Source organism: Pteropus alecto, unplaced genomic scaffold (genome assembly GCF_000325575.1).
Source record: "Pteropus alecto unplaced genomic scaffold, ASM32557v1 scaffold164, whole genome shotgun sequence".
NCBI classification, from domain to species: domain Eukaryota; kingdom Metazoa; phylum Chordata; class Mammalia; order Chiroptera; family Pteropodidae; genus Pteropus; species Pteropus alecto.
Window position 1 is genome coordinate 23901697 of NW_006439568.1, and position 23671 is coordinate 23925367.

Below are 23671 nucleotides of genomic sequence, written 5' to 3' on the forward strand. Positions count from 1 at the left end.
CACATACTGTCACCTGAACAGTGAAACCTACATTAAAGCAGGAGAAAAGCTTTCGGGAAATCTCAGGGGGCACCCAACCCAATCTCACTCACAATACTTTTCAATTAGAACCAACAGAGAAGAATACCTGAAGCCATGGCACCTATGAAGATATCAGAAACATGTGTGGGGTTGAGTTGTTTTGTTTGTGAGGTATATTTAGTGTACATTAATCTGAAATGCCCGGGGCTGAAAAAAACCTTAAGAGCCAGTCTACTAACAAGCCTTTCAGGGAAAAGCCCTCCTCACACCATGTCAGAGTTAGAACTTTTCTGAAGAATGTGCAAAGCGATGACTATGCATTCATCTCGGTAACTGTCTAGTTTCTCAGGCATGACAGAACTTCTGAAGTCTAACTAAAAATCTCTAACTAAATTGTCAGTTTAGTTCATTCCCTCCCTTTTGATCTCTCTACAGTGGGGGGAAAAAATAAACAGAACTCAAGTTACGTAGTTAAAAATTTGTTTCTAACCATAGTCAACCTATTCCTAGGAAGTAATGAATAACCTGACTTTTTAAAGCAACAGAAGGAAAAACAGTTGAATTTTTATGTACAATATTTGAAAGTCATTGAGAATATTACTAAATTCCACCCTATACCACCCCCAAACCCTCTTAGTCAACTGAGAATTTGTTTTGTGGCTTTTTGACAGTCCAAGGTCAGCCTTAATCAATCCCAGGTCCTTTGGAGAGAATCCACTGGGAAATGGCTGCTGGAGAGATAATCTGGCCTTCCCAGGCCACTGACTTCTTCTTAATTGTGTTTTTCAAGTGGTCAGACTCAGAAGAAGACTCCACACAGCAAAATACTCCTTGAAGTCAAAATAAACCTGTCTGTGTTCACCAGGATTAGCACCACAAAATATCCTAATCTGCTAGAAATTATCTCTGACCCATACAACTTTCCAGTTATTTCATCTAGAGAGCATCTGAAGCCGTCAAATCAACACATAGCTATTTGAAACCTAAAAGTTCTGGAAGAACATTTCAAATAAACCTAGTTTTTGTTGTGAATCTGCATAAAAGTATATTAACCAATCGCTTAATTGTAATCCTCCTATCATAGCACATACAATATGACATGGCATAACAGACTGCATGAAGTTTTAAAATTTCCTATTATCCCTAGTTAGAAATTTTCCCACATTAACCAAGATTATGATTCATTTATCTGAAATCATAATTTCAGACATTATTTTCACCAAATATTAATCACACTGCTTTTAAAGCGCCCCAATTCCAAAAGAATTGGGTTTTCTACTGTTGGATTTAACAAAATATTGGGCTGGGGTCCCCAACCCCCGGGCTGCGGACTGGTACCAGTCTGGGCCACACAGCAGGAGGTGAGCAGCAGGCCAGTGTAGCAGCTTCATCTGTATTTGCAGCCACTCCCCAGAGCTAGCATCACCGCCTCAGCTCCACCTCAGGTCAGGCTTTAAATTCTCATAGCAGCACCAGTCCCTGGTGCCATAAAAGGTCGGGGACCGCTGATAGTGGGTACTGCTATGGCTCACATCTTCACTGGTATTATCAAAACAAGACTGCACATATTAAAATTGTTTTTAAAAGCTCAATTTGCATAAATGTTAACGTGAAAATGTTTCTATAATGTACATGTTTAGTATTTTAATACATAGTTCCTCTTAGGACAAAATTTGGATGGAGCTAGGGTAGAGACTATGGTATGAGTAATACGAATGTGAATTCTACAATGGTGTTCTAAAAGGAAGGTATCCGACTGTGTGCTGTGCTCACTCAAAGAAGCATCTTAGGATATTTTAAATTTTCAAGGAAAACATAGCAATATCTGTTAGATACTAGACTAGCTACTACTCTTATCTGGACCTGACTGCTTAATGAAATGAACAATTATGTATTTCTTTTGGCCTAAGGGCGCCATGGAAAAAATACCAAGACCCAAGGCATTAAGAACTAACAGAGTTTGGGACCTTTCTGTCTTAAGTGTTTCGTTCAAAGGTTTTTGCTTTGATTTGACGGGGGAAATGGAGGAGATATTAACCCAGGGAACGATTTCCAATATCTAATAACTCTTGTCTATCTTCCCTGAGTAATTTTTGGGAAAGTATATGCCTGGCTGATGATATATGTACTGTTTGAAAGAAGGAAAAACAAGCACATTTATTTTCTACCAGCGAGAGCCCCAGTATCTTTCCACAGAGGTCACCCTGAGACTATTCAGCCTGGGAGAAAAGCCATCTGGTCTAATATCTGATAGGAAGTGAAAGACACAACATGTTATTATGTCCGTGTAGATTCCAAAAAAAGACTTGGACAAAAGATAAACATACATTATTACACACTGTAAGGATCTTAATATAGCTTTGGAGACCAGGGACAATGACAGAACTGGGTCACTCCGACCTCCGTTTAGAGTCTCAGAGTGTGGCTCCAGTATATATTCTTTTTTTTTTTTTTTTTAAGTTAGAATGCTAACACTAACTCCTTTAGTTTTAGTTAAAACAATTTTTAAAAATGCAGAGCCCTACTTAAAAAAAAAAATCTGTTCTCCAACCCTAGAAATCCAGATTATGGTCCCACCAAAAGAGAGCTGGGCTCCTTGGAGAAATGGCTGATCCTAGGTCTGGGATAGGCAATGTACAAAATGAGCCTAGAACACGTTGCCATACCAGACAGCACAGTAGCTATCGAAGACTACTAGACTGTGTCAAAAATCTGGGTGCCAGCTTGAAGAGGCTCCGGCTGGCTAAGGGTGGGATGATTTGAATATTAATAAGGATATTAACTACAAGGTGCTAGCTTTTTAGAGAAAGCGTTTATTTTTCTCCTTTGAAAGTCTGAAAATAGGTATAGAATAATAGGTTAAGTTTTACTTAAGCTTACTGATAAAATTTGTTAAAATAGTTGTACTTTTCAGGTGGACCTCCCCAGCTCTTCTAATAGGCCTCTTTTCATGAGTTTATTTATTATTTAACAAAAACAAAAACAAAAAACACCTCACTGGTTGACACTAGAGAATGATGGACCTACTTGTCACTCTGAAATCTGATACATAAAGAGAATAAAACCAAGTATATTTATCCATGTCACAAACGCTACTGGATAAATAGTACAGGAGGGAAAGCTTCTCCTTATAGGAATTTCCCAGCTAATAAATGAAAAAGGAATGATCGAATGTCACCATATTGTAACCCCCAGAGAATCAATGAATCTATGCATTAGGTAGCAAGGGTTGCAAACATCTCGGAAAAACAGATTCAACCAGATGTTATCTGCCTCCTGGTGGAAGAACAAATGATCAACTATGAAGTAATCTCGGAAAAAAAAAAAAGGAATATGAATATTAGAAGACTCTAGATCTGATTTACTAGAAATACAGAGGACTACATTATAGGTATACAATTAGAAAAATCTAGTCTGGCACAAACTTGTTTCTTTAACAAAAAATTTTAGAAATTTAAAATATATACTGACCTACGGATCCTGTTTCAAATAAACTGCTAGAAAAATCATGATATTTTTGAGACAACTGGAAATCTGAGCACTTACTGCATATTTTACAATATTAAGGAATTATTTTATGTATAATAAAAACACTTTAAAATAACCACAATACCATTATATTTAAAAGCTGAGACTTCAGGTGGTGATCTAGCCCTATATTTTGGAATAAACTATCAATGCAACTGAGTTATGAGAAATGATAAATCTTCCTTTCCCAGGAATACCAATCTTTAAAAAAATTAAAAGGCTCCCTGGGAACTTTGAGAAACTAGTAACATTATCAGCAGCAACTCAGTTTCCTTATCTTAAAAATGGCAAGCTGATAAAGAATGACTGCTTCGATAATGACCAACAACCACCATCAAGCAATTCCTCAGCATCTTATGTCAACACACTAGGAAATAAGCATAGTTGGCACTAGTTTATGGTCCCAAATCCTAGTTACCACAAACTACTGCCAAATTGGAAGCCTTTCTAAAGAATAGAGGCCTGTACTTGGAAAAGCTAGGGATGTCCCTCCCGTTAAAAAGCACAATGTATTCTGAGATTTCTTTTTTAAGAAAAAAAGATAACTAAATACTCAGTAACCCAGAAAGAAAAAATTCTTTAAGCCAGTAATTTTATCAAAATTACAATAATTTTGAATAGTTAAAAGAAATGTTAGTTAAAAGTTAAAAGTCAGTACATTTCTTTAAAGAGATGTACTGACCCAGGAGAAATTCTTAAAAGAATTTAGTAGAACACGTATTACTGTAATCTGTGCATAGTATTCTGCAGACCTCAAAAAGAGTCTGCTAAGCATCTGGGTATGCTGAGTTTTGTGCATCTGATCATGGCAGAGCTTGTTCTTTTTATTTTTACTTTCATTTTTATTTTTATTATGGTGACACTGGTTAACAAAATCCAGTAAGTTTCAGGCGTACAATTCAACAGTAAGGCACACATATAAATTGTATTGTGTGTTCACCGCCCACAGTTAGATTTCTTTGTCACCACATATTTGACCTCTTTAACCCCACCTACTTCCCCCTCCCTTCTGGTGACCATTAGTCAGTCTATTGTCCATGTCCATGAGTCACAGAGTCTCTTCTTAAACCACTGCTCATAGACTTTGAGTCAACTAAACAAATGTCTGGCGAGTACTTAGGAAAGCTATTCATGTATAACATGCTTTCTCTCAGAAATTCCATTGAGTTCTCAGTAATACCAGCTGGTATCTGTATATTTAATATAAAGTATAAAATTGTTTTATTTCCATTTATATACAAAGAAGTAAAGGCAAAAACAGGTTAAATTATTTTAGTAAGGTCACAGAGTGAGCATGTCACCAGAACTTATAAAACAAAGCAAAATATGAAACTCTGTTCTGGTTTAGACTTGACATACCACTTATATTTACCCTGCATTTGTCCTGTCCATTCTATCCCCTCCTATTTTATCCAGTTTGAACCATCCACATGTTCCTATCATCCATCACCATCCTTTTTGTTAGTCACTCCTTGAACCTATACAGAGAACTGCGTCAGGCACTGCGCTGAATGCAAAGGTGATGGACACACAGGGAGGTTAATACCTAGAGGACTTACACTTTCATCTTACCACGAGCCACGTAGTTTATAATAATTTACATAAAGTACAGATGATTCCCAGGACTCTTCCAGTGAAGACATGTTTTCCAAAATCATATCTGATAGGTTAAAAATTTTAAGTATAAACAACTAGTAGCAGAACACAGATCATCTAAATTTTTTACTCAGGTTTTCACATGAAGGGCATATTTAAAGACATAGTAACCTCTGCCATTCTTACTTCTTTACCTATATCACATTTCTAAGTTTAATTTCAGATGTCAAGTGAGATAGTATAGTCGTAGTGAGATAGTATGGTTATACTATGCCGAATTGATATCTAGAATTATATACGATGGTTTCATAATTCAGGTTTAAGATACATAAATATGGAGAAGGTACATATATTACCTACCTGTAATATTTTTTAAAATAAACCAGAAGTTGAGCCATCTGGATTTTAACATACTTTAAGGAAAATGAAACATATTTTATGTAACTATGAATCTTCAGATTACAGGATTTCAGCTGTGGTATGTTTCGACCACAGTTAAAAGGTAGCAAACACTAGAAACACAGAAGCCCTCATATCGTGGATGGGAGAGACCTCCACAGTAACTGACATCACACCTACCGTTGTGTCATTGCTGGTAACATAAACCAGGACGTCAGACGAGTTCCTGCCGTTGATGTATCGGTAGCAGTTCCAAACACAGCTAATCAAGTAACCCTGAAAGTGAGTGGTGATTATTAGAGCTTTAAATTTCTAACCTCGGACAATGTCAAACATCATCTTACATTAAAGCTATTACAAAACTTTTATTTACATAAATTATAAATGCACATATTGACTCCACTAAACTAAAAGTCTTTAAAAATCACGAATTTTGGATACAGCAAATTTCTGGCAAAGGGTGCTACTCTAACCTTATTCTGTCCCACCACCACCTTCTGGGAGGGGAAGGACTGAGAGCAGGAGAAATTTCTAAGAAAAAGTAGCTGGAAGGAACAATCGCCAAAAACACTTACTGCTCCAAGATTCACAGAACAAGTCACCCATTTCTCACCATATTTAACTCAGGGTCTTTGGGATTTTTATTGTACATGATTATAATTTTGTTATCAAGTCAATTTTTTTAAGAAAGGTTTACAGAATATAAGTTTGCTAAATAGTCAATAAAATTCGCTTTAAAACATTTCCATTTTCATAATGAAATACCCAAAAAAGATAAATTAATGTCCAGAATAAAGACACGCTAGAAACAAAGCCTGAGTTCACAGAAGATATCTGAACTAGGAACACTTTGCACTTTCGTGTCAATCATTTGCTGTTGGATCAGAAGTAAATAGTTTAAAAATCCCTTTTTAGCTTTAAAATTCTTTGATTAAAAGAAGTCTAAAGATGTGGAAAAACTGGAACCCTCATATATTGCTGGTGGGAATTTAAAATGGTGCAGCTGCTTTGTAAAACAGTTTGGCGGTTCCTCAAAAGGTTAAACAGAGTTACCGTATGACCCAGCAATTCCACTCCTAGATATATGTCTGAGAGAAATGAAAACATTTCCACATAAAAACTTGTACACAAATGTTCATAGCAGCATTATTCTTAACAGACAAAAAGTGGAAGCAATCCAAATTGGCATCAACTGATGAATGGATAGATAAAACGTGATAAAATGGAACATTACTCAGAAATAAAAAGGAAATTCTGATATATGCTACACAGGACATGAATGAACCTTGAAAATATTAGTCTAAGTGAAAGAAGCCAGGACCACATGTTGTATGACTCTATTTATAGGAAATATCCAGAATAGGCAAATCTATACACACAAAAAGTAGGTTAGAGGTTGCTAGGGGTAAGGGTTAGGGTAAGGGTAAATGGCACATGATACAAAGGTTCTGGAATCACAAAGATGTGATCACACAACTCTGAATATACTATAAACCAGTGAATTCTATACTTTCAATGGGTGAATATTATATCAAATTATATCTCAGTGAAGTTGTTCTATAAAAAAAGACATTTAAGGACATTTAACAGAAGAGTAACAAAATATCTGTAGTATTATACTCAGAATGCTGTCTTAAGCTGCATTTGTACTTGGTGGTGATCACTTCTTACATTTAAATTTTCTGTGGTGATAAGATGACAATGTATAATGCTATTTTTAAAATTGTTTCCTGAACTGCAATAATCTGAAATCATGAACAATGAGACAGAGAGAGATGGAAAGGGCATATTTCTTGAATAATGTACACAACATATTCAATTCACTCAAATCTTAGGTTTACCCAATGTTATTCTTTACGGAAAAAAAGCCCCAGCCTTTTTGAGAATTTCAACACAAATGGAAAAGGAATGTATGAACATATTATTTATGTGTTACGAAAGATGAGCCACTCATTATTTTAGCAGTAAACAGGAGATTCTTTAAAACAAGAACTTTCTGATGGGAAGCCTCTAAAATGACAGCTCTGTAACAGAGAGGTTAGGCAGCCGAGGGGAAGTGCCTGGTGTTGGGCCTCATGAGCCCGCAGTAGGCATTCACTTACTAAACGTTCCAGTAGGAGAGAAACCTCTGGCCTACTGTCTCTAAAAACCCACTAACTTATTTCAGAGACTTTATTTCTTATTTCACATTTCTGTAACCTGAAACAGAGAATTAAATGTTTAGTGTATTTCCCAAATAAACTTGCACTGACAAATTACATCCATCATCGACTTGCAGAGCTCGGTATTAAGACTGCCCCTTCTACTTTCTTGGGACAGAGCGAAACTGACCTGTGTCCTGGTTTGGGCTCCCAGGGAACTGGTGTGCTGATAACTCCACTGACGAGTAATAGTGAATTTAGATTGTGAGAGCCAGTAATTGGGGAAACCGATGCGTGAAACCACAGCACATTTACCCGTATTTGTTTAAATAAATGATTACTGAGTCTCTATGTTTGAGGCATCAGCTTAGTGCTAAGAAGAATAAAAAAATGAAGGCACAGTCTATGTTTTCAAAGAAATGCAATCTAGTTAAGGAGATAAATATGTAAATAAATAAATATTAAAATGAGTACACGTTTGCCACAGGTTGGAAATAGTGCTGTGAACAACTTGTATGATGTCTTTTCGTTATGATAATAGTGTTTTGAAATTTATAAAAATACCACAGGGCAGGGATTTTTCTGATTTACTATACAGCCCAGTGCCTAGAACACAGCCTGGCACAAAGGAGGTTTACTCCTAATAAATATTTACTGAATAAATGAATGAATGATGCATCTTCCCATACATCAGCTCACTTAAACCTTACAATCACCCTACAGAATGTTTTCTTAACTATTACTGCTATTTAGTAAATGAAGAAACCGAAGCTCTAGTCACAGCTAACAACAGCAGTGACAGAAGTTAAGTCTAGGTCCTCTGACTCAAAATCTCAAGTAAACATTTCCAATACAAATGAAAACACCTACGAAATTAAAATGCCTTTTTAAAGAGCACTGGGAGGTTCCAGCTTCTGAGCTTTTGGGAATGGCAGAGACTAGCTTCATCAGATGAACCTTCTTGGAGGTAAAAATGATAAAATCTGGAACACACACACACACACAATCTGAAGGCAAGGGTGAGGCACCCCGAACAGGCAGAAGCTAAATGGGAGTCTACCCTTGAAAGACAAAGTATAATGAGAGTTCGTGGCCTTGTGTCAGGGGTCCTGCCAATACTACATGCAGCTTGGGTGGTCTGGAGTGACAAAGGACAATATTTGAGGTTGACTGAGTGATCGGAAAGTGGGTGGTGGGGTAGCATGAGCTGCAGAAGTGGTAAGCCTCAACATCGGTGTATAAAATTTGCCCAAATCCTTGACCACTAAAACTACACATGCAGTATCAAAAAACTGCATGTGTTTTATAGGGAAAAATGTAGATCCAAATGATTTTCAATAAATCATTTTCTCTCTACCCATTTTCTTCGTATTGCCTATTTAAAATAATCTTCTCCTTAAATGCAGCTTCCTCAAGCTTACTGAGGGGTGATTCTGGAAAAATTAGGTAATTTTATGCCCTCCCCCCCCAAATATATATATATATATACAATGGAAGATATTAAGAATTAAAAGTTCAAGTCCAATAATGATTTGCAAATTTTCTTATTAGAACACAGGTATGAATTATAATGATGCTTTTATTATTAGGTTTACAAAGATGAAAAGGAACAGAGAGCACTCAGTTGATGAGGATGAGAAGAAACAGTGCTGTGGGAGTGTTAAGTCACTCACCTTTTACGGAGCTCAATTTGGCAACCTAACAAAAGCCTTCAAATTATGCATACCCTCTCATTTAAAAAAGTGTATCTTGAGGAAAAAATGCATAAGCATATGAAAGATATATTTAAACATATTCATTGCAGCAATATTAATGACTGAAAAAGTAGAAACTGTCCCAATATCCAACAATAAGTAATTTATCAAATAATGATAAATTCATATAATAGATTGAATGATGTTCAGAATATACTGCATTTTAAAAACAAATTACAAACATTATAATGAATGTTGTAGCATATAATACATACTACATAATGCATAATATTATATTAACTTATTCTCATCCTAATAGATTTTGGAATAACCCTTGACTGTCCTGTGGAAGTTTGATTAGTGTTTATCACTCACATAGGTAAGAGAAAGGCAGAATTGTTAGGAAGTCAAAAGCAGTTCAGATATCAAAAGCAGTTCAGATATCTATAGTGAGCTGACTGAAGCTTGTTTACTTCTTTGGCATACATGAATATGTTTAATAACATTTAGGCAATAAGTAAAATCTTCATTCTTACCTTGAAAGTCAAGATAATGCTGATAAACAGAAGAATAATAAGGACCAGACAGGTAGGATTCACTGACATGATATCATCTTTGTGGGGAAAATTAGGAGGCTGCAAAAGACAAGTGTCTCATTAGCAAATCTCATTAATCACTCAGGATTATATTCCTAAGGCATTAATCAGATGTGCTTATCAGAGAACAATTAGTTAAAGCAGACAGTTATTAAAGACCACTACGAAATTTCTAGCCCACCTCTGCTAATGAAAAGGCATAACGGTGGGATGAGAAGAGGCTATCTGTTCATATTTCAGGCAATAACTCTCGAAAAGAAAAATCAGAGGAAGGTTCATGAATGAGTGAGACCTGAAAACATAATTTAGTCCTCCTACTATCCAAAAGTCAGAAGTCAGTCCTTACATATCTCTGATATTTGTATTTTCTGCAAATTCTGGACCACTCTAAAAGGCTTGTACAAGGGACAGAAACCTATTAAAATAGTGTCTTCTTTATATAGAGCATTTTTGTTGGTGCTATTTCTCCTCAAAGAGCATAATCTTTTAGACTAGTAGGAATTCACAGTACTTAAAAAAATAGTCAAGTCCTATCATCTGACCATATTGATTAACTATCGGATCAAAGGAGACTTTTTTTGGAAGATCAGAATCTGCTACCGTGGTTAGTGGGAGGGGCAGAACTTCTCCATGGGACCTGCGCAGCACTGAAGGAAGCCCCACATTTAACTGGTGTAGAGAAGTGTGCAGGAGGGCAGTCCAGTGTGCACTGTCACCTTTTATCTCTTCTTCATCAGCCAGAACAAGTGATGAAGAAGAGATACTACGTGCTTGAATTCCACATTAGCAGTATTCTGAGACAAAGAAGTTCCAAATGCTAAGGAAGAATACAGAGAAAACTCATGACACGTGCTTGACTCCTCCCCAGGGTGAAAACATCACCCAGTGATTTTCCGTCTCCTTTCACTTTGGGCAAAATACCTAAGAAATAAAATCTAAGTCATTCTTTGTGACCAGCTCATGAAACTAGTGCCTTCCCTTGGAGCCTGGAAGGGTTTTTGAATACTGATCTTAAAGGGTAAGAATACATGAAATCATATTGTTTCTGTGACTAATTAAAAAACAGGGAATTAATGTGGAAGTATGTGATCCTTTCCACAAAGATCTTTATATTTTTTCCCCCAGAAAAGTGAAGGTGGTTTCTATGCCCAGTTAAGACTCATAAAAACACTTCCACAATTTATTTGAACTGCATTTTATAAGACTCCACACAAACAAAAAAGGCATTAGAATTAAGTGGATGCTCTCTCACAGCTGTCTCAGTCTCTCTAGACTCATTATATTTCAACTTGTCAACAAGAATCAGTGGAATTTGAACATTCCTTCTCTTACTGTCTCTTAGGCACTGTGATAATCTGTAGGCCTCACTCTTTCAGCCCAGACTGATCTTTAAGTAGAACATATGAAAGATGCTCACTTGTATTATTTGGTTTGTAATTACAAATAAAAGCAGATGGTGATTTTTTAAAAAATGTTATTAAATTACTGTCAATATCACCAATATTATCATTTTACTACTAGTGGCTCTAAAGCAAATGACTACAGAGTAACTGAACAATGTGGGGTATAAAAGAAAATCTAGGTAGCATTCTCAGTGTTCCAAAGGCTTGCCTGCATATTGGGCTCAATGCGCCTTCTAAATCTCTGCACTATATAGGCTATAGCACAATATACTATTCAGATAGTCACGAGGCTGCCATATGGCTTGTCTTAGTATCTCCTTCATCAACACAACCCCTTCCCAGGCCCCTCACACGACAGGCTACGTTGAGATCGGGTTTCCTCCACACTTCCAAGGTTGATTTTAGGACCCCCGCACCAGAGCATCGATACAGAGTAAAAACACAGAGGATTTTGTACAACCTGCTCGTCACATATAAACCCCTTCATGCACAAAACTTGGCTGTACCACAAGGGATAATGTAAAAAATTAACACATGGGAAATATGCAAAAATTTTCTTGACACAATGTTCTTCCAAAAAATGGACTTGTTATCTAAAAGAAAGAAGCTATTACTAACAAGAATGACATCCACAATAACAGCTGAGATACTTTTAAGGAGCTAAACACTAGAGGCTGTTCATTCTGTCTGCCGAGCACCAGTTACATGATCTGGGCCGATGCCACAAGATCACAAACTTCTGTTGCCACATGTCCTCTCCCTCCACCCCTCTGTTTCCCACTGAATCTCTTGGCCTCCACATCAAATCCCCAGTCTTGTCTCTCTCACCCCAGAAAGTCCCTGCTCATTCCCCTACGTTCAGACACTATTAAAATCTCCAAAGAGTGAACATTCCCTCCATTTGGAACATTCTAGGATTTTGAAGAAACTGAATTTTAAGACACATTTATAGTTTAAAAATTGAAAAATATAAAGACACGGAGGTATTCTAATCTCACACGTTCTACAAACTTCTTAATATCCAGTCATCAATATTTACACACACAGTCACAAAGGACATTTAACCGAAAACTAATCCCAAAAAGACGCTTGGGGAAGAAAGAGTTCTACGGTCAAATAAGTTTGGGATGCAGTATACAGTAGAGTTCTACTTTTCCCATACAACACAGAGGCAAAAAGCTATCCTTTGCTGATAACTGAGCAAACTGCATTGTACAAAAACAAGACAATTAACAACTAGATTATAAGTTAGGTAAGTGCATCTAATACCATCATCACAGCTACCAACTTATCTCAGGAGGTTATGTTTTTCCAGAAAAGCACTCTAACAAACTAAAAATCTTATCTTCGAGATAACATTCAAAAATCTTTAATCGCTAACTCAGATACAAGTTAAAAATCCACAGATCAATATGCGTCATGTCCACCTGAACACCCCTCAATCCCTCACTTTACCAGCAGCTTCTCCTGGGAAGAGAAGCAGCCATTGGGACAACCACATACCAGCTGCCGTATGTATTCCTGAATGGAGTTCGGGTAAACAAGCACAGTGACTGCAACCAAGGTGTTGAGAGCAAAATCAAAGATCTGGTAACAGAAGAATGGGATGATCCAGGCGGCATGTTGCTAAACGTAAGAGAAGATACAGTGTTAATGCTAATAGGTTCAATATTACAAAACACAACTTTTTCTTTTTTTTAATTCAGAGAAATCTTTTCTTAATCTTTAGGGAAATGGAGGAATAGCAATTAAACCAGGTCATGATGGCAACTGGTAAGCCAAACAGAAGGAGGCAACAAACGAGCCTCAGTGAACATGTCTGAGAAGTAACATTGGTTTTCCTAGTACCACGTAATAGCACCGAGATTTAAACTTCCAAAGGTTCTTACAGAAAACTGAGAATGATTACATCTTACTCCTTGTAGATAGCTGCACAGATTACACATGACAGAGACTGAGGAAGAGGCTCAGCTTATTTCAAAGCCGCTTACCTTGTATGCTCCATAAGTAGCCATTGCACATATCAGGATCATAAGAAGAGAAATTGCAATAGCAATGCACATGTCTGCCAAAGGTTAAAAAAAAAAAAAATCAGTAATAGATCCACTGTTTAAACATTTTTTTAGTCTCTCCTCAAAGGCATTTTGTTTATAAAGCAATTATAAGCGAGAACTTTATACTAAGCAAACTACAAGAGTTCCTTTGGAATTTGAGAAGGTGATAGTTAATGAAGATAAAGTCCTCAAAAGATGTTCTTCCTAAATCATACAAATGCCTATAGATAAGAGATTGATTTACATGTAAGTTTATTTTTCAAAAATGGGAAAGAGATATTAGTTACACATACATAAAGTTTGGTCTTCTGGTCCACTGAATTATATAGACACACACACACACACACACACATATGTATGTATTTATATAGTATTTTTTTTTAACATATAGGTGTCTAACTTGTATTTTATAAACTCACATGTGTCTTATGCCCCTATTAACACCCTCCAGTGACTTCCCATCTCTTTTATTAGAAAGGCTCAGTTTCTTATCATGGCCTTTATGTCTGTTTATTCTACGGCAAGCCTATTCCTCCAATCTCAATTTACCTCATCCCATACTTTTTTGTTCACTATAATCCAGCCATACCATTTGGGTCATTAACACAGCCAGATTATCTCACTTTAGGGCAGTTCTCATTGAACAGAAGAAATGTCACTCGTCTTTTCACATGATGAGCTCTGCCTTTTTAACCATTCAGGTCTCTGTTCAATGTCAACACCTCTGAGATATGCTCCCTCCCGGGCACGTTCACATTACTATCGTATTTTCTTTCTGGCACACATCACTATTATCTTACTCATATTTGTTGCGTGCCGTCTGTCTCCCTCCGCTAGAGGAAACTTCCTGAGAGAAAGGACTTTCTGTATCATGTTCACGACTACAACCCCAAGAGTGAGGGGACAGATGTCCAGTATAGTCACCACTAGCCCTATGTGGACATTGACCTTTTGAACGGAAGTCAATCTGAATTGAGATGTGCTTTAAGATTAAAACATGCTCCAGATTTCAAGGCCCTAGTACAAAAAAAGAACGTAAAATAATTTTTATACTGATTACATGCTGAAATAATATTTTGCATATACTGAGTTAAATATATTATTAAAGTTAATCTCACCTGTATTTTTACTCTTTTAAATGCAGTTACTAAAAAATTTTAATACATATGCGCTATTATTAATTTTCTATTGACCAGCGCTGACCTAGAACAATACCTATGTCATAGGAGGCACTAACTGAACACTTAGTACCTACTAAAGAGGCCATGTTACCACATGTTTAGGAGATCCTGATTAGCAGTATGGTATGACTGGTTTTACGACTAGGTTTCTAAAGGTAGTGAGTGGGGTTATCACTAGCTAGTCTTCCTAACTCTGAGGTAGATGGTATTGTTCCCACAGAACAGATTATGAAACTAGGGCTCAGAGGTTATGTGACTTGTTGAGAGCATGTACATCAAAAGACTGAATTATGACTAATCCTGCTCTTATGATTTCGGCCTCTGGCTCTTTCTACTACACTGTGCTGCTTCTACTCATGTTTTGAATACTGACCATGAACCAACCTGGGCTGCCGCTCCCTCCAGATTATTTCTCCAAAGAAAAGCATTCTAGTTTTAGAACCATCCTCTGTGTGTCCTCAGCTTCAAGGATGAGAGCACATTGTAAGTAAGAGGTTTACAAACAGAAAGCACAGGGTGAAAGTACACTCACTCTAGGACAGAAATGCAGATGTGTCAACGAAGACCATTTGCCATCTTAAAAAAATGAAGGTTCTTCAAATTCATCTATAGAGTCAGTGTAATAAACTTATAACGATGCTGATGATTTTTATTAAAGGAGTAAAAATTTGATTCTCAAAAAAGAAAAATAAATGAAGGTTATAACAGCCTCAGAGGATGATTCATACTAGCTGGTATGTAAAAGATCATGACTTCTTTCAGGATACATACATATTTTATAGTTTATTTTATAATTTCAATGCTAGATTAACTTATCTTTTTCCTCTAGTGAAGGAAGAGGTATCTACAAAAAAATTTCATGTATGCCTCATAGTATGGCCAGTGGAGGGAATAAACTGAATTGCATTTTAAATGCTTTAAGTGCAAAGGGGAAGCCTCTGTTTATACACCTATAGACATACACATACATGCATCCTAGTGCTGTTATCTGCATGCGAAGCAATGGGGGTATTAGTCTCGTTTGTTTTTTCTTCCTGCATAAAGCTGTGACCACAATGGAATGTACGTTGTCAACGTTTGTTCTTCTCCATTTATAAGTAAGTGTGTTTCTTTTTCCCTCAGTGAACTAGGCACTGTTATTTCATTTAAACTTTTAACAACCTTAAGACTTAGGTACTATTATTAGATCCCCATTTTAGAAAAGAAAAAGATGAGTAAGAGGCAAGTAACTTGCCCAAGATTGTCTAGCTAGTAAGTGGTGAATGAGACAGTCTACCTAAGAAGTCTAACCCCAGAGTCAGTATACTGCCTAGCTGTGAAGGAAGTGGATCAAATGCAATAGTGACGGACAAAATGCTGGGAAAATCCTATGGCCTCTGTCAAAGGAGCTGGACGTCAATAACCACTTATTATGTGCAAAGCATATAGCAATCTCTGAAAATTAAACTCAGACAGAAGTTTATTATTTTCTTCTTTGTCTACTTTGATGGTTTTCAAATTTTGTACAAGCATATTTTATAATGAAAAAAATTAATTTTATGGAAACCAAACCTCATAGGCTATTCTTTTTTTTTTTAAGGCGAGGCACCCCTTAGTTGACCTTACAGATTGCAAGGACCTTGTCAACTTACTATCTCTTATTTTTTCTTTTCTACACCTACAGCACCTGGTGTTCCTAGGTGGCGTCCCATCCAAGTACTATCCAGGCCCGATCCTGCTTAACTTCCGAGATCAGATGGGATTGGGCTTGTTCAGGGTGGCATGGCTGTAGACTTTATAGGCTATTCTTTGACTACCTCATAGATCTTAAAAGACACAGATAAACAAGCAAGCAAACTCAAGGCTTTATTCCAAAAATACAAATATTAATGTAATGTGTATTAATATAAAATATTGATATAACAAAAATAATAATCTTAATGAGAACTGCAGGTCTTATTCTGGGGGGGAGAGGGAAACACTCCAGAATTAAATCTCACATAATCATGAAAAAATTTTAAATTTCTACATTTTTCAAAGAATATAAAACTCAGAGAAATTTAAAAGGTACCAATAAAAATGAAAATCATAAAGTATTCTGTCTGCACTCAAAATGAGATACTATTTATCACAAAAATGTTAATTTGAGATGAGGAAAGTTTCAAAATTCTATTCCTATAAATGATTTACCAACCACTCCGAAAAGACTGAATATATCACAGTGAAATGGCTTAGGTAGAACCAAAGTGTAAATCAAATGGAAACACAGTAGATAATATAAAACAGGGTAATAACATTCTATCTCCTGGCACATCAATTCATTTGAAATAATGCGTAGCATACCATGGTAATTATGACAGTTACTTCGAGGAATTAAAAGTCATTCCTTTTAATTATGTCATAGGCAAAGGAGGAAATGGTTCTAATAGCAATACAGGGATTTTTACAATCGGTAATAGCACTGGTCAGTGACAGGAATATTTTTTACTCATTCTTTGTATAGTAGCTCCACAAACTCAAAGTCAGAACGCACTGACGTCACGTTGTTTCCTAAATTAAATTCCTGCCTTAATAATGCAGTTCTATTTTGAAAAGGATCTTAAGAAAAGCTATATCACAGGCCACAAAAGGCATAATTAGAAAATGTTTCCTAATAGTCAGTTAATCATTGAAATAAAATAGGCATATAAAGAAATTCCCTGAAATGCCTCTGGAGAAATAATCTATTTCTAATTCTACTTCCCCTTCTATTTCTTGGATTTGTTTCCTTTCCATAAAACTTGTAGCTAGCTAGCTAACTACCTGATTTATGTTCCCACATCCTACTTGCCTAGTCATAAGTCATTCTTACGTTTCAATTTTCTGTAATTTTTGGAAACATTTCTGGCACTGTACTTCATGAAAACAAACAGTACTTGGAGTATATTCTCACCATTAAGACTAGAGGAGTACAATTTTCAGCTGAATTCACAGCAATAGTATGAACTACTCAGAGCAAAATACAGAGCCCTCGAACCCCACAGGGGCAAACAGAAAACCCAGGTTCAAGTCCCTACTCCTGGGCCTCACGCTCTCAGGTTGAAAGCTTAGGAAAGAATAAGAAATAAGGCATATTTCATTCCCCTAAAACAGACGGTGGGTTCTAATATACTTTCTGCATGTGTGCAGTGATTGTTCACAACTTTTTACTGAAGTATATTCATACAGAAGAGTTTTTTGTAACTTGCTAATTTATAACTTTATTCTTAAACTCAAAATTTATTTCACAAATATTCAATAGATTCATGTAACACGGGATAAACATTGTGGCATTGCAAAGATTAACAGGATATAATCTTTGTTCTCAGATGCTTAGCATCTACTAGGAAGAGAGGGAAAAATTCAACAGGAGATAACAGATGAAGAGCTAAGGGAATTCAGAGGGGGCAATATTAATTTTCAGCCAAGAGGAACAATAAATAATTTATCAGAGGACATGGTTATTAAGGCTGGGTCTTACTTTCCCTCATAAAATGTTTTCGTTGAGATATACTTGACATGCCAGAAAATTCACCCTTTAAAAAAGTATACAATTCACTGGTTTCTTTTAGTATATTCATAAAGTTGCACAGCCATCACCAATGATTCCATAATATTTTAACTGTCTCCAAAAGAACTCCTGTACTTTTAGCAGGCACTCCCCATTTTCCCCTACCTCTAGCCCCTGGCAACCACTAATCTACTTTTGGTCTTTATGGATTTGCCTATTCTGTATATTTCACATAAATGGAATCAGATGATATGTGGCCTTTTGTATCTGGCTAGTTTCACTTAGCATAATGTTTTCAAGGTACATCCAAGTTGTAAGGCCTACAGATTTAAAATAAGCTATAAAAAGTTAGGAAGGATTAGTTTAATAAGGTAATACCTTAAATGTCAAATTCAAAGAACCTCTCTTAACTCCTCACTCTCCAAAGAAATTAGTTCCTGCCAGCCATACACTTCCATATTGAGAGATTTATATTGACATAATTAAGTCTCAGAAAGGTTGCTTCTATAACAATAGAAAAGCCAGTAAACAGCATTGGCATTTTTGTGATTATGTTCACTGGAGAACCAATGAGTGACCGGACCTAAAAGGAAGGAAGTAAAATAAATTTAATAAAAAATATACATGATCTATACAGAGAGTTTTGGAAATACTACCATGGAGCACTATAGGAGATCTGCATAAGAGGCATACGCTGTGATTAGACATTATTTTAAAAGTTGTACATCTCTGTAAAATTTATGAAAAATCATTGAATTACAGACTTAAAGTGGGTAAATTTTATAGTATATAAACTGTAGCTCAATAAAGCCATTTAAAAAAATAAAAGACATAACCAGACAAAATATAACACATAAAGATGTCACTTCTCCTTAAGCTAATCAAAAAAATTAACATAGGCACAAAATACAACAGGATTCCCTGAGACCTGGACAAGTTGATGCTAAAGCTTAGAAGATTTCTGTAAAAGAAATCTTCCATATACTAAAGTAAATTTGCTGGGGATATGGGGAACTAGCACTGAGCATTTATTCCCATTTTCTACTGTGTCCTCCTATTCTGCACAAACTAAAAGCTAAAATCTAAATTTTCTAGATTTCCTTGCAGGTGGGTGCCAGAAGTAGATTAGGTGTTCTCAAGTAGACACAGACATAACAAAGACTTTCTCCTCCAACCAAACACCTTGAGCCCTGTCCTTGGCCCATTCAGTCCAGTTTTAGCATGAATCCTACTGAGTCAATTTATTGAAAATCCCTCACCCTTAGTATCTGATCAAATTCTTACCCCTCAGCCTCTAGAACGTATCACCCTAGCCTGCCTTCAGCCAGAATCCCATTGAGTTGGACTAGCAAGAATCCCCTTAGCCTTGATGTCTCCTCTTAGTCACTGTCCATCCACTAACCCCTACCCTGCTCCTTGGTTATAAACCTCCACTTGTGTTTGTTGGTGTGGGAGCTGAGCCTGAACTCTCTCCCCCTTATCACGAAACTCCACTGCAGTAGTTCCTCTTGAATAAAGTCTTCTTTACCATTTTAACAAGTGTCTGAATAATTTTTTCATTAACACACAATAAAACTGAAAAGCAAGTCTAAGAAGAAGGCATACTATGTGAATCCACTATATAAAGTTCAAGCACATGAAAATTAAACAGATCGATTAGTGATATAAATGTATATGGTAAGTCTATAAAGAAAAGCAAAGGCATTATAAACAGTTCAGAAGGGCGGTGTCTCTGAGGTCAGAGAAAAGGATATGCCATCAGGAAAGGACGTGTAAGGCTCATTGGAAAGTAAGGTAAAAATCAACTTCTTAAATCAAGTGGTGGGTACACAAGTACTTGCAGCACCATTATTTGATATGTTTTAAAAATATTCTATAAATGTTGTTTTATACCCGTTTAATATTTAATGAGACAATTCAATAAAAAATGAGGATCTCCAAATGATCGTTAATGAAAAAGCTAAGACTGGTGTTTATCGTACGTGAAACTTTACTGAAAGGTTTTCACTTTTCCAAAATAAAAATTTGGGAGAAAAAAAAAAATGATCTTCACAGTAAACTTATGCTAAATTGTAAATCATATTCTGATTTCAAAAACTTTAGAATGTAAGTGCAAACAACAAAATGCATCATCAGAGAAGATGCAGCTAAGGAAAGGGCACAGGTGGAGGAGCACTGGACATCTGAATTCAGTTCCTGCTCAATACTGGCAAACTTAAGACCTCAAACAAATCAAAGGACTCTGTAGGCTTAATGTATCTAATTTTAAAAAGATATTAAGCAAACAAAGTAAGGAAATGTTCACCAAGCAAACCAGTTTGCTTAAGCAGAACATTCAGATAAGTAGGTTCTACCAGAGGTCTTCTATTAGTCTTTCCAAATCTACTCTTCGCCATCCACTCCTCTGCCCCAGGAGGCTGACCTGTATGGACTATCAACAGGGCTCCCGTGCCCTCTGGCTTTAGTTGAGCTCAGCCAGTGAAGAGCCCAGACAGAGATCAGAGAGAGGGAAGAGAATAGAGAGCCAGAAAGGCTACCTCCTGCTGTCAAGTTGCCCTGAGTTGGCTATGGCCCTAGACCAAAGGTCAGCACTACTCATGAAGAGGTTAACTCTATGACTCTCTCATTCCCAGCTCCAGTAACCCCAGACTCTCATTCCCCCCTCAGGTCTAAGGATAGTAACAGCTGGCCTTGATTATCCACATTACTTCATTGTCCCTAATGTCACGTCTCTTACCTCTTTGTAAAAAGACCTCCTTGAAAATAAATATTCATTGAATTATCCTTTTAAAAAAATAAGCAAGATGTAGTTGAGGTGTAGAAAATGCAATCTTTTGAGCCATGTCATTTAAAGGATGGATGGACGGACGGACGGACGGACGGACGGACAGATAGATAGATAGATAGATAGATAGATAAAAGGGTGCATGGATGAAAATAAAGGGCCAAGATGGTTCCTATCGCTCAGCTTCCCCTGCTGTTGCCTGAGTATGTCCATTTCCTCAAGACTGTTGGAACTTTTATGCACAAGCGGACAAGATGTGCAGACTGCCAAGCTTGTGTATTGGCTGTGTGAACAGAGAGCAGGTAGGCAGCCTGGGACTCTTTCTGAATGACAGAGCAAGGAGAGCCTTTCTCTGTGGTGCCTGTAGCCATATGGAAAACACCAACCAATCATACTTTTTTTTTTTCCTATTTCTTAGTTTTTATTATCAAAACTTTCAAACATACACAGAAAAGTATAATGAGTCCCTGTCATCTATTTTGCCTATATTGTTTCATCTCTGATCACTTCACTTCTGTCCATTCTACTACTGGTGGAAATCTGGATTGTTTCCAACTTTTGGCTATTATAAATAAAGCTACTATGACCATTTTTATATATGATGAACACAAGCATTCATCTCTGTAAGGTACACATCTAGGAGTGAAACTGCTGGGTCATAGGGTAGATGTTTATTTAGCTTTAGTTTCCCCAAAGTGGTATGATTTACACTCCCAGCAGCCATGAGAATTCCAGTTGGTCATATCCATATCAGTATCAACAGGTGGTGCTGTCGGTTCTGTTAATGTTGGCCATTTTGGAGGGGACAGTGATTCACTAATGTGCTTATAACTTGCAATTTTCCTTATATACTAATAATACAGAGAATTTTATCTCCTTGTCAGCCATATAAATATCTTCTTTGAAGTTATCTGTTTTTTGTCCTATTGATATCATTCAAAACCATTTATTGACAAGACTACCCTTTCTCCAATAAATGCAGTGGTGTCTTTTCCACAATTAGGTGACCATATGTGGGTAACCATCAACTCTTGATGATTTTTATGGTCATCTCCTTCTTTGGGCCAGATGTGTCTAATCAGTGAATAAAATAAAAATGTTTGATTAGAAAGACAAGTCTACAAAATTAATCAGAAATTTGGATGATCTTTTTGGTAGTGTGCATAATACTGACACTTCCAGTTACAATTCTTTGCCAATCCATTAAAATCTCACAAATAAAATTCCTTTACTTCTATTCAAAGTAAGCTACGAGTGTATAATACTCTATGTCACATACATGCTTTTCAATCATTATCCTTTAATCTTCTAAGTCAATAAACTATCTTTTAACTTTTTATTCTGAAATCATTTTAGATATATAGGGACGTTGCAAAAACAGGAGAGTTCAAGTATACCCTTCATCCTGTTTCCCTTAAGAGTAACAATTTGCCTAACTATAGTGTAATTATCAAAACTAGGAAATTAACATTTGTATAATACTATTAATTAAACTACAGACCTCATTTGAATTTCACCTGTTGCCCCCTCAATGTCTTTTTTCGGTCCCAGAATCTAATCCGAGATCTCCCAGTGCAATGTCAGTGTGTCTCCTTAGTTTCCTCCCACCTATGACAGCTCCTCATCCTTTCCTAGTACAGCGGTCCTCCACATGACGACATTTCAGTCAATGAGGGACCACACTTATGATGGTGGTCCCATAAGATTTTAATGGAGCTGAAAAATTCCTATCACCTAGTGATACCATAGCCATCGTAACGTCATAGTGCAATGCATTATTCACATGTCTGTGGTGATGCTGGTGTAAACGAACCTACTGCTCTGCCAGTCATACAAAAGCACAGATATATAATACTTGATAATGATAATAAATGAATGACTACGTTACAAGTTCGTGTATTTATTATATTAAACTGTTTATCGTTTCATGTATATTTCTACTTATAGCAAAATTTGCTGTAAAACAGTATGCTGTGCTGTATGGCGGCAGCTTCATACAACTTGTTTACCGCGTCTCTTGATTGCGTGATTTTCTCTTGTGCTTGATTTAATCTCATGTTGCTTTATAAATTTAGTGTAGCCTAAGTGTACAGTATTTATAAAGTCTACAGTACCATTAGGTAATGCACTAGGCCTTCACATTCACTCACCGCTCACTCGTTGACTCACCTAGAGCAACTTCTAGTCCCACAAGCTCCGTTCATGGTAAGTGCCCTAAGTGTATAGCATTTTAAATCTTTTTTACTATATTTTTATTGTACCTTTTCTATGTTTAGATAAGGTTAAATACACAAATACTATTATAACTACCTACAGTATTCAGTACAGTAACATGTGTACAGGTTTACAGTCTAGAAGCAATAGCCTATACCATTTAGCCTAGGTGTGTAATAGGCTATGCCATCTAGGTTTGTGTAAGTGCATTCAATGTTTGCACAATGACAAATTCACCTAATGACACATTTCTCAGAACGTATCCCCATCATTAGGTAGCACAAGACTATATAGTCAAAATTTTTTATAACAAAAAACATTTATTTACAAATTATAAATATATATTATTACTAATATTTTTGTCACATAAAAATACATAAAAATACAAATATTAAAGGGCTGAATTTTACAAAAGAGAAATCCTTACATTTTCTTTATCCCAATGGATTCTCCTATATGCTCCCATTTTGATGTAAATAATAGGAATTTGGCTTTCTTCTACCAGATCATTTTAGGAAAATATCACATGAAAAACTAAGACACATTCCTGC

The 23671-nt window shown here is 36.4% G+C and overlaps 1 protein-coding gene and 1 pseudogene across 1 annotated transcript in view; both read right to left on the reverse strand.

The window, feature by feature from the left end:
- Window positions 1-23671, reverse strand: part of LAPTM4B (lysosomal protein transmembrane 4 beta) — a 62384-nt gene that overhangs the window by 14062 nt on the left and 24651 nt on the right. Inside the window, exons 4-7 of the mRNA XM_025050074.1 lie at window positions 13370-13443; window positions 12882-13004; window positions 9916-10014; window positions 5725-5820 (exon numbers count right to left, since the gene is read on the reverse strand). Of these exons, the coding sequence (XP_024905842.1) occupies window positions 5725-5820; window positions 9916-10014; window positions 12882-13004; window positions 13370-13443 (392 nt within the window). The remainder of the gene's footprint in view (window positions 1-5724; window positions 5821-9915; window positions 10015-12881; window positions 13005-13369; window positions 13444-23671) is intronic.
- Window positions 16268-16386, reverse strand: LOC112483765 (annotated as a pseudogene).